The sequence below is a fragment of the Peromyscus californicus genome, unplaced genomic scaffold (genome assembly GCF_007827085.1).
Source record: "Peromyscus californicus insignis strain IS unplaced genomic scaffold, ASM782708v3 Scaffold_6__1_contigs__length_162567912, whole genome shotgun sequence".
Lineage (NCBI taxonomy): Eukaryota > Metazoa > Chordata > Mammalia > Rodentia > Cricetidae > Peromyscus > Peromyscus californicus.
Window position 1 is genome coordinate 73701561 of NW_026294584.1, and position 12080 is coordinate 73713640.

General features: G+C 41.2%; 2 protein-coding genes across 5 annotated transcripts in view; one reads left to right on the forward strand and one right to left on the reverse strand.

The window, feature by feature from the left end:
• Positions 1-12080, forward strand: part of Itprid1 (ITPR interacting domain containing 1) — a 119289-nt gene that overhangs the window by 94428 nt on the left and 12781 nt on the right. For all 4 annotated transcript variants that reach the window (XM_052720601.1, XM_052720599.1, XM_052720602.1 and 1 more), the window contains 2 exons: positions 8765-8847; positions 9599-10780. In XM_052720601.1, coding sequence (XP_052576561.1) covers positions 8765-8847; positions 9599-10780 — 1265 coding nt within the window. The remainder of the gene's footprint in view (positions 1-8764; positions 8848-9598; positions 10781-12080) is intronic.
• The window catches only part of Pde1c (phosphodiesterase 1C), a 621274-nt gene continuing 612053 nt past the window's right edge, over positions 2860-12080 (reverse strand). Inside the window, exon 21 of the mRNA XM_052720608.1 lies at positions 2860-3830. The gene's annotated coding sequence lies outside the window, so the exon portion shown is untranslated. The remainder of the gene's footprint in view (positions 3831-12080) is intronic.

Consider the following 12080-nt stretch of genomic DNA (forward strand, 5'->3'; position numbering starts at 1 on the left):
GGACAATGAATGAGCTAGACACTTGGCAATTAAATAGACAGTGCAGAATCTATTGATATAAATAATATCATAATATAACCCCAAAGTCTGAGGGTAAAAAATGTTTCTTATTCTGTATGATTTCTGCATACTTCCTGTTTTTGCATAACTCCTTTCTTTTAATCTCCTTCCAATTTACATTTCAACTCCTTACTCTTTTTGTTTTCTGAGATGCTCTGAACTCAGACTATTTTCAATGCAACTCAGGTGCTTTTACTATTGATACAGTCCAGAAAGGCGGCTCCTTGTAGTGAGAGGGTCTTGGCAGAGACCTGGCTCCTCTGTGGTTGGTGTAATGCTGCCATCTGGTGGTCATTTCCACAAAGTGCCTGAGGCGTCTTTCTCCCTGGCAAAGTAGTGTTAACACAGTTTCATCAGTCCTGCCTACAGGCAGGGCCCACCCAACTGAAAATGTAAAATCTAAGTCCCAGAAGACAATTATACACTGTAAAAGTTGACTTCTAATGAATATTAACGCTAGCCACAGCAGTCATTAATAGTGCTAACAGTTATACCAATAGAGACTGAATTATAATGGTTAAAACGATGCTGCTTGGGAGGAACTTCCCTGTAGTTAGACAAGATATTTATGTATTCATGGTTTCACACACATATTATTGGGCATTAACCTTCTATCAGCCTAACAGCTCCTAGTAGGAGAATCGGAACTCGAAGCTGGTAGATCTGGCTATAAATCTTCCACATAAGTCAGATGGGTGTGCTAATGGGATGTCAGTAAAATATATGGAGAGTTTAGCCTCTTCGAGCCATGGGATAGATAGACAGAGTTGAGGAACCAGCAGTTGGTGAGGGCAAGAAGAAATCAGCAGAGAGTTTTTGGTGCTGAAGGGTCTCATTTATCTAATTGGTTTAGAACAGGGAAGAGTGAGAATGGAATGGTGATAAGTCCTTGCTAGAAGAAGAAAAGCAACTTCAGGTAGCAAGGTAGAAAAACAAGGCCTCACTTAGCAGGTTAGGCCAGAGCTGTGGTTCCTTGGAATTAAGTGCCCACAGAGGGTACCCTGGCAGTAGGCACCTGCTCCAGTTCTCCTAGGCATGATCCCACAGGCTTCAGGAACTGGGCAGGATGGTCAGCTGTGCTAGTACCACTGTTACTCTTCAAAGGCCATGTTCTTATTCTGAAAGTCAAGCCCTCCTGCCTGTGTGGGAACTTGAGGGTGTGGCAGTGATAAACGATGCTCATTTGTATTTATCTGTTTGCTTAATAATCCATCATAGCCATCACGGGCTAGGTGACTTCTCATCCTTTATCTTGGCTTAACTCCTACAGCCCTAACAGAATGTTTAAAATGAGAAAATTGAGCACCTAGTTGTTGATAGTCACTGAAACCCCTTTGTAAGGGGCAAAGATCTTAGTCTCCTAAATTAGCCCACATTTTCGTCAAATCTCTCAGAATGATTCAGGTTGCACACGTTTGACTTCTAAAGCAAACACAAAATGAAAATTCACTCTTCCCAGAGAATCAGGTACAGCTGTGTTGTTGAGTCTTACCATGGAAGTGAAATCTCAGTTTGGCCCTTTGTTAAGTTTAATTAAACTCCAGAGATTTCACTTTAGTGATACTTAACAATTATGTGATTTATATGAGTATAGTTAACGAAAGGCAACTATTGTTAACACACAAATACACACCCATCAGAACAAATGACTCATGTGATGTAGAGACCTTTAGTGCTTTGGACTGTTTACAGTGAGTCCCCCAGACCCTTCAGCGCTTCGTTCATCTGCACACACTGGACTGAAACTATTAGAAATATGTTGTATATATTAAACGCACAGACTTTCCCCTTTGCTGTCCCTTAAACTATACAGTACAACAACTTTTACATACCATTTAAATTATATTAGCTATTGTAAGTAATCTAAGACGATTCACAAGGCAAGGAAGGATATGTATATATCATACACAAGTATTTCGGCATTTTGAGTAGAGATTTGAGTATCTAGAGATTTGGTTATTCTGAGGGGTGGAGTTCCTTGGAACCAATCAGCTGCAGATCTCAGGGACAAAAGTATTTCCATTTGTACCAGGTGGTTAGGAACAAACCAGACATGGACAGATTTTGGTTTAGTGGAAAAATACATCATTTCCTCTGAGCATGGCACTAGCCATCACACATCACACATCACACTTTCGGCTCATGCTCCAGAACAAGAATCTTGTAGAGATTTTCTAGGAAGGTGAATAACAATGATGTGCTGGGAGTCTTTCACAGGCTGTGGCTCAAACCCTTCACCAAAACAAATGGCTGCACATCCTGCCTTCTCTACCCTTCCCCAAGGCTTAAGACTCTTCCAAGGATGTTTTGCTCTTAATGCTATAGTCAGGGGTGATGAAGGAGATGAGGAAGTTAGTCCTACTTACTGAACGTCTTCTGTCAGGGGCTCCTAAGGACTGAGTGGAAGAAACAGGCTGTCAGGTGCCCTAAAGCACATAAGGTAGCTTGGAAGAGGAAATTGATGTAGAAAGCATTCAAGGATGGTCTGTCACTCAGCTGTTGAGTAGGCACACTCTAGGAAAAGTAGTCAGGGTAATGTACAAAAAAAAAAAAATTAGAAAATCTACACCAAGCTTTTGAAATGATATACTATAATAGATATCTACTTTTCACATAAATTGCAAAACAGTGGATTTTTCCTAACTTCAAAAGGACCAGAAGAAGTTTCTTAAAATAATATTTTGTTTATCCTTTGAAATTTCATACATTTATACAACATATTTTGATCCTATTCATTCACCGCTCCCTGTAGATGAATTTCTAAATGGTTTTATTAAATAAAAAACACGGAGCCAAATATAGGGGTAAAAGCCTTAGAGAGATCAGGGAAATAGGGAAAGCCACCAGCCAACCTTACCTCACCAACTCTGCAGCTTCCAAATGCGAGTTTCTTCCTGTCTACCCACATCTACATGCCTTGCTGTTCTGCCATCTGATTTGTTCTCTCTGCCCAGCTACATCACTTCCTCTTCCTACACAGCTCTGTCACTTCCTGTCTATCTGTACAGACCTCCATGGCTAACTAGGTTTGGAATTTAAGGTGTGTGCCACCACACCTGGCTCTCTTTCCAGTGTGGCCTTGAACACACAGAGATCCTGCCTGCCAAGTGATAGGATTAAAGGCGTGTGCTAACATTGTATGACTTCTTTGTTGTGGCTGGCTTTTTCCTCTGATCTCCAGACAAGCTTTATTTATTAAAGCACAAATAAAATATCCCCACATTTCAGCACAAATAAAATATCACCACAACTTCCTCCCTCCAATGCTCCCTAGTATCCACCCCCATCTCCTTTTTCCTCCTTTCATCATTGTTTTTATTGGAAACTCCCTGAGTCCAACTAGTGCTGCCTATATGCAGATAGGTGTGGGGCTATCCATGAGGACATAGGCAACCTATTTATAGGCCATATCCACAGAGGAGAGTGATTCTCCCTTCCTCAGCATCTTTCAATTGTCAAATAGCTCTTCTCCAATACGTGCTGGAATTGCTGGGATTTTGACTGGCTTGTTCTTGTGCAGGTAACCACTGCTATGGTTGATTGTGAAGCAATGATGGATGTCATGTCCAGAAATTAGCATTTCACAGATCTCCCCATCTTAACAGCTCGTCCATTCTTTTTGTTCTTTCTTCTGAGCCTTTAATACTGTGAGGTAGAGGAAGAGGCTAATATAGATGCCTCATCCACAACTGAACACTTGGGGTTACTTATGCTTGACACTTGGACCAGTTATGTGTCTCTGCATCAGCTGTAACCCCAGCAAGACAAATCTGTGGAAAGAAATAGAAATATTAAGGAAACAATTTGACAACATGACCATTTTGCCAAATAACACTGGTAAGTTTCCCCCTCTAGGGCCCTATGACTCCTCTAGTCACGGGCTTTTGACGAGGTGTACAGGATCAGGCATGAACTCCTTCCTGTGGGGTGTGGCCTCAGATCCAATCAGAAAGAGATTGTTTGCCCACCAAACTGTCATGCCTCTATTGCTCCAATGGGCACATCTTGCCAGGCAGGTCAGTATTAAAGCATGTGGGGTTCACATCTGGATAAGATCATTGATGTTTCTTCATTCCCAGCAACCTGCATTGCCCCTTCTGGCTTTATGTCAGCTCCCCATCATGGGGAGAGTTTCTGGGTCAGTACAAGTTGATTTCTGTATGTCCTACATTCAAAGTGAGTGGTGTCTTCAGAGAAAGGGACATATCATCTAGTTGTGGTTAGCAACCAAGAACAATAGAAGTAGCCCATGTTATTTGGGGTAGTTCTGGGGCCTCTGGCCAATAACTCATCTATAAAGGCATCCCGCGCTCAGCACCCAGATTTTCAATTAAGAACTCATGTCTTCTTGGAGCAGCATTTTCCACCCATGAAGGAACTTGTGTTCAAACTCTTGTTTTTAGATTACATTTTTAAATTGGCTTGAAAACTAGTGGATGCACATTAGGCTTCTTCATGTTACCCTCTGTTAACTCATCCTCCTCCCTCTTCTCTCCCAATCTCCACTAAAACCTTTAACCCAGAAAATCACCCCACTCTCCTCTCACGTACCCTGTATTCAGCTGACAAGTTTTAATACTGGTTGAACTTGATTATAACATGATTGGCCAAGTCTAAAATATATTACACAAATTAAGTGTTATAAAATAAATTTCCAATAATAAATGATACATATTATTTTCATTGATAGGTAACAAGCAAATATTCTATTACTGGGGTTAATGTTCTATAAAAATTGAATGCTATACTTAAAGGCATTTATTTGACCAGTTCCTGCTATATAACTTGCTCTGTTATAATAGTACTTATTTTTTATGGACTCCTAGGTTTTTGTATTTTATCCCACACTATTTATTATCATTTGTTTATGTAATCAATTTCCCCCCACAGCTGAGGATCAAACTCAAGGTTTTAACAATGCTAGGTAACTACTCAACCACTGGTTTGCCCCAAGTCTTCAGCTATCTTTTGAAAGGAGTTAAATCTTTTTAAAATGTTTGATACTTCTTTTCAGGCTCTTCACTGTCTATCCTCAGAAGGAGTCATTCACCTATCTTTCCCCTGGATTGTTTTCAAAGCTAATTCGCCCTCTGCTTTTATCTTTGTTCATGGTGTATGTTATATGGGGTTGATTTTAAGGCTTTTTCTCTTCATTATTGGTGTTGAATAAATTGTTTCTGAGGTACCTTGGTACAGGTACAGTTTTCTTCATGTTCTGTGTGCTAGGGGTTTGTTTCTGTCAAACATTTCAAGTGTTTTCCATGCTCTCTGGAATTTTCCAGTTATTAATATACCCAGCCACCTAGAGCGGTTCCATAGTGCACTGATGTGGTTTTTACCACTTAAAATCTTTTTTTCCATATCTGATTTGGAAGCATCTCCAAAGTTATGTCTTCTTTTCATAAGTTTTTTTATTACACAGTCTTTAATTTGCTTTTATTCTTATCAATTATAAACTATCATAAACAGTATAATTTTCATCTTTAATTGGATTCAGGTCTTTAAACACACACACAATACACACACATACACACACCTTCAATGTCTGCACTTCACACATCTCATCATATTCCTAGATTCCTGGCCATATGGCATATAGTTATAAGTGTCTTAATGTCCTTGTCTGATTATTCTAACATCATCAATTCTTGATTGGTTTCCATTTGTCAGTTTCTCTCTCCCTGTATGGGTCATATTTACCTGCTTCTTTTACAGTTAATTATATTTCTTCATTGACAATTTCCTTCATGTATACAATACATTTTGATTATTCCTCCCCACCAGCCTTTATCTCCCTCCCCATCCTCTTCCCTACAAAGATTTCCCACACATTTCTATCTTTTTGTTGCTGTGTTGTACTGTGCTGTGTGACCTGCTATGTTTCATAAGGGCCCTCAGTGTGACCATAGGTTTGGAACTTCGCATTGAAAGAGTAAGCAAACATTTCACATGTCTGGTATCTTGTAGGAGATGCTAAGTGGTGTAGATTTAATTTTGCATGTGTTAAGTATTGCTGCCTTCCTGAAAAGCTATTCTTGAGCTTACTTCTGGGGCAGAGTTGAGTTGCCAGGAAACACTCTGATGCATTTGAGTCTTATTTTTAAGATAGTGTGAGGAACCAGAACAATGTTTATTCTCAGGCTACTGAGTCCTCACCTCCAAGTCGGGACCTTCACTGTGCTATGTGTATTATGAAGTTTCCATATATGGCAGGTGGGAATCACGACCTATTCTTGGCCCTGAGTTAATGCTGAGCCCTGTTTCCTCCAATGCCTTCAGATGGCTTCTTCCCTATGCTGGAGCATAGCTCAAGAGGGATCTGAGAACTCTTCCTCCACAGGACTTTCTTTTTCTCTCACCCTGCCTAGCAAACTCCAGATGGTTCAGTCTTGCTGGAGTCTCAAGACACCTTTATTAAAGGTGTCTTCCAAACCTCTATGATTTCCTGTTCCTGTACCAAGGCTTGAAAACTAGAGGCAGATATCTGGGTAACCATGGAGCTCACATCACTGAGCTTGCTTAGTTATTGCTCTCATGAGTTGCTGTCTGCTGTCCTAAAACACAACTAAAACCATTTTTCCCATTCTTTGTCCAGTATTGGATTGTTTCTGAAGTAGAGAAAGTCTACTCCCTATTACTCCAACTTGCTGAAAGCCAAAGTCATTTTAAGGTCAATCTTGGGTGACTATTTCCATATCTTATCCTTAACAGCATAATAAGAAGTGATGGTTATGGCAGAGAACTGTTACCTCAAAGTTTTCCTCTGAGTTCCTCAATCTCAGCCAGGTTCAGCTATAAAATGCTTATGTCTATTGTTCTTGAGTCTGAATTAAAGAATATGCTACTTAATGATAGGAAGGCCAGCATCCTTCTTCCAGCTTTGACCCCAGGACAAATGAGCTAGGCATGGACTGACTGGACCACCTCAGAGACCATTTCTACTTTGTCAGACACATGACAGTTCAAACTGGCTAAAGACAGTCCTACGGATAGAAAGCATTTCTGTCAATGAAGGCATCCTTAAGACTTGATCTGAAAAACCTAAGCAGTAGCTAAGATCTTGAAGCTTTTCATCAGCAGTTAGCTGTCCAAGCAATGGAAAATTACATTATTTCTTACTTGGATGCCAGACATCTGTAAGACGAATCTTGAAAGGTCTTACTAATAAAAACAAACCCAGAGCCAGGTATTGGGGTGAATGTTCAAAGATAGGAGAAACAGAACAAGCCACAGCTAACCTCACCTCGCCAACTCCTCAGTCGATCCTGTTTCCTCAAACTGGAAGCCTCTGAGTCTTCACCCAGAGGATGAATGGATCTCAGCTGAATTGCTGTTAAAAGTCTCAAAGCTTAAAGGGCCTTAGTTCCTGGTTTTCACGCCTTATATACCTTTCTGCTTCCTGTCATCACTTCCTGGGATTAAAGGCGTGTGTCTTTTCCAAGCAAAGACAAGAGATCTCAAGTGCTGGGATTAAATGTGTGTGCCACCACACCTGGCTCTGTTCCTAGTGTGGCCTTGAACTCACAGAGATTCAAATGGATCTCTGCCTCCCAAGTAGTAGGATTAAAGGTGTATGTGCCACCATTTTCTGGCTTCTATGTCTATCTAGTGGCTGTTCTGTTCTCTGATCCCAGATAAGTTTATTAGGGTGCACAATATATTGGGGAACACAATATCACCACAGATGTCTAAGCATAATATCTATCAACAATCACCCTTTTTGACCAACTTCCAGACTCACACTTTGTGTTTTTTTTCCCCAGAGAAAATAAGGCCTTCTAGTGTAAGCAAGTGTTATTAGAGAAAAATGGGAATCCAATAATTTGAGCTGGAGTGAAACTCAATTAACAGAGTATTTGCCTAGAGTGCATGAAGTCCTGGATTTAGCCCACAGCACTGTGTAAAACTGAGTGTGCTGAGTGTAAACTTGTAGTTCAAGCATTTAGGAAGTAGAAGCAGGAGGATAAGATGTTCAAGATCATCCCTGGCTCACATAGTGAGTTTGAGGCCAGCCTGCAATGTGAGACCCAGCCTCAAAATAAAATGCCATAGTTTAATCTTTAGTACAGTGACTTGCTATAAGGCACCTGTTCTTTCAACCCCAAGACACAGCCCAACCCAAAACAATATAACACAACACAACACGACACAACACAACATAGCATGTACATATGATGCCTGTTCACACACCGTTGTTCTTTCTCTGCCCTGTCCAGTGTTTCACGGTAAGAAAAGCCACAGTCTACACTAGAGGTTGGCCTTATAGTCTTAGAACCAGAGTCCAGGAAAAGTTAGAAGAGGGTTCATACCGAAAATTTAGTTAAAGGAAAAAGAATATATATGTGCATGCATATTACATAGGAATGGGTTATTGTTTTATTAATGTGACGTTTAGGGGCATATGCACTTCTTGGATTTTCTTGTCTTTAGTAAAGATTCAGCTCACAATCAATTGTATTATGTTTTAAGAAGTAAGTTCTTCCACTAGTCTGTTTTATTCTTGTATTGGGAAGCTGTAGATGCAGTTTCACATGAGATTTCTGATACTTGAGGGGAAAAAATGTCCTTACAAGTCCCCCATTGAGTCCTTCATGGTCAGACCATAGAGGATCTCTAAAGTGCCAGGCATGGGGAGAGTTTGCTACTGGTCTTGTGGGCAGCGTGTTTTCATTTGCCTAACCTCCAGGTCTCTTTCTTCCCACAGGCACCCGAGTGGACAGAACCAACAGCTGTCAGTCGGACAGCAGTGGGTTTTTGGAGGAGCTGCCAGACCCCCATCCCTTCCAGGTAGGAGAGGCTGGAATGGGGCACTGAATGCTTACTATACACATTTCATTCCTATCAACCATCCCCAATCATACTTGCACTCCTGAAGATCTTGGAAGGATGAACTAAAGTGCCCACCACTGTGGAGGCCCACAAAGGTTCCTAGTGAGATCTGAGCTTGCTTTACCTGGCAGAGCTGCATTAGAGGATTGCTTGACCACGTGTATGGTTACTAGGTGATTGGAAGGGTCTGCACTTGGCTGTGCTAGGGGGAGGTCTTTTGCTCCACCCCTTGGCATTCCTTGAAAAGGCTCTTTAGAAGAGATAGAAGGGGCTGGTGGATAAGGATCCAGTCCCTCCCGAGCCTGTCCCGTATTTCTGTCTTCTTTTCTCTCCTCTATCCTTCTATCTAAACTTCTTATCCCTCTCTCCTCAAGAGTATCCTGGGGGGAAAAAGTGGGAGCTGGTCGCCCACACACCACACATGGAAAGTTTTTAAGTCCACACCAAATATATACTCAATGGACAGAGAATGATAAAATCATTGTAGGCCAAGTGCCAGGGTGCTCACTTTTCTTCTCCTTCCCCTTCTGTTTTGGTTTTTCTAAGTTATGAACTGAACATCATAGGGAAGAGGTGGTAAGTGAAGTAGTAATCTGATATAATTTCGAGTTTATAGCCTGTGCTCATGACGTCTGTGTCACTGGGAACATATATGCATATAATGCTGCTGCAACTTCCTGATTCTTTCCCATGTCGGTTTCTCCTGCAGGTGTCTTCCTTGCCAGGCAGCCAGAGTCCCACTGAGGGTAGAGGTAGCAAACCAAGGGATCAGAGTCATAGCCCAGCACCATGGCAGGACTGTCAGCAAGAGTCCAATGGCTCTGAAACCAAGAGCATGGTGAGCTCATCTTTGTCAAGCCATGATAGGAGTATATTGGAAGGAAAGGTCTCAGCATCCGTGGAGGAGGAGGAGCTTCAACTTGAGGCTATGGAGGAGCTACCAGAGACACTCACCCCAGATCCGACCCTCACCAAGACCACGATGGTGGGAGAATACCCAGGGAGTCTTGTTGGAACTGTAGTCACTTCTACATGTAATAACACAATGGGGATCATGGTGGCTCCTGTCACAGAAAAAGAAGACAGGTCTCTGAGACATAAGGGTACTGGGAAAATGCTGATACAAAGGCACCGCTTTGAGTCACCAAGGTCATCCGGGGTTGATCAGACTCCAGACAGTTTCTATCTCGTGGACTCTGAGATCCCAGGAACAGAGGACAGCAGCAAGGCCTGCCCTGATACCAAACAAAGCTCAGTAGTGCAGGAGAAGCTAGCACAGCACTCTCAGCAGCACGGAGGAGCCACGCCCTATAAAGGTGACCTTGTTCAAAACTCTGATAAGTCAGCTCCCCACCTTGAGAAGCCACCTGGAGATGCTCCCACTGACTCAAATGCTGCCAGCTCTTGGTCTGTGACAACCCAGATGTCCTCCAATCTGGTGTCAGCTGCTCAGAGTGTTGTAGACTTGGGGACCTACTATAAAGGAACAGCTTTAGATTGCAGTCCATGTGACCGTGTTAATACCACAGACCTGAGAGTGCAGACAGAAGCAAAGCAGGTCAATGATGTTGCTGTTCAGACTTACACATATGAATGTAAACCCAGACCCTCGCATAAGGCCTTAATTCATAGACCCTGGCCCCTCACCAAATCCATCTCTTTGGACACAGGTTTTTCTAGCACCTCCCCAACAGGCCTCTGTCACACCATACCTGCCCACTGTTGTGTCTGCTGTCATCACTGTCCCAATTGCCAGGGAAGGAGGCAAAGCTCTGGCCCAGAATCCTCTATTTGCAGGCATTTCCTGTACTCACATGCAGAGGATCCTGAAGCCCGGTTCATGAAGACATTGAAAATACTTCAGGACACTACTGTGAGGGACTTGTGTTCTGTAAGTGTTTCCTCTACAAAGCTGTAGATATGCCACTAACATCACAGAAACGGTCTTCCTCTTCTTTAATGGCAGAGAAAACTCAGGGCATAACTCTTTTTTTCAAACATGAGTGCTTGTTGAGTGTTTTATAGTTTATTAGATAAACTCATATGTTTCAGGCATATGTGTATAACATATGTCATATGTCATATGTATATAACACTAATGGACCCATCTTATCTCTAAGTCAGTCTAGCTGAGAAGTTCTGGGTTTTAAATTCAGTGGGCTATCTAATCTTACCTGGGCCATTTTGTGTCTCTAGGGCTCTCATGTAAAACAATGGGATGAGTACTGTGGATCTTACTCGGTGGTAAAGTACTTGCTTAAACTCCTAGATTTAATTCCTGGTACCATGAAATGCATGCATGCATACATACATATATACATATGCGAGGAATTGATTCATTCCATTGTCATAAAGTTGTTTTAGGATGAAATAAAGGCTTGTAAAGCACTCAACGTAATTAGAGACTCATCACAATATTTAACACCAAGAAAGCTCAAGGTAATATTAATTGATAGGGTATGACTCTAATCATCAATTTGTATTACTGTTTTATTTTTGCTGTATTGCATGAACCTCTGATGTCATGTAGAGGGACTGCTGGTCAACATTTGGTAACTGGCTTAAACGTGAGTACTGGGTTTACTAAAAGCTGAGTGATGTCAATGGACTTTAAGCCTAGATTGACACACTTGTCTTTAATGAGTTCTTTTCATGCTCTTTTTCAGCATTTTCAGGGTGGGGATAATCTAGGAGTTCCAGGATTACTATCAAGTAAAATATTGAGACTCTCACATCTGAAATTTTACATACAAAGAGTAAAGGGCCTTGATGATTACAGCTGTTCCGAGACATTGCAGAGGAACTGTGACTTACTGAGTACTATGGTCCAATGCCTGATGGGTTCACTTATATCTTTTAATTCCACAAAAAATATACTGAATGTCTATTCTAAACATTTAATTTATATTGCATCATTTAACCTTCAATTTCTTACATGCCATAAATATTTATTGGATTTCTAATATGTGGCAAGTATTCTCTCTTTTGTAAATAAAAAAAAAAACAAACAAACAAAAAACTAGAACTGAGAGAGTTTGGATAATCTTCCCAACCACTAAGTGCTGAATCTTAACTCAAATTCTTAGACAAAGATGTGCCCAACTTTAACATATCTAAATCTGTATGAGAATAATTATGTGAAAAATAAAGTAAATTATCATATGGACTTTTAACATATAGAACTCTACATA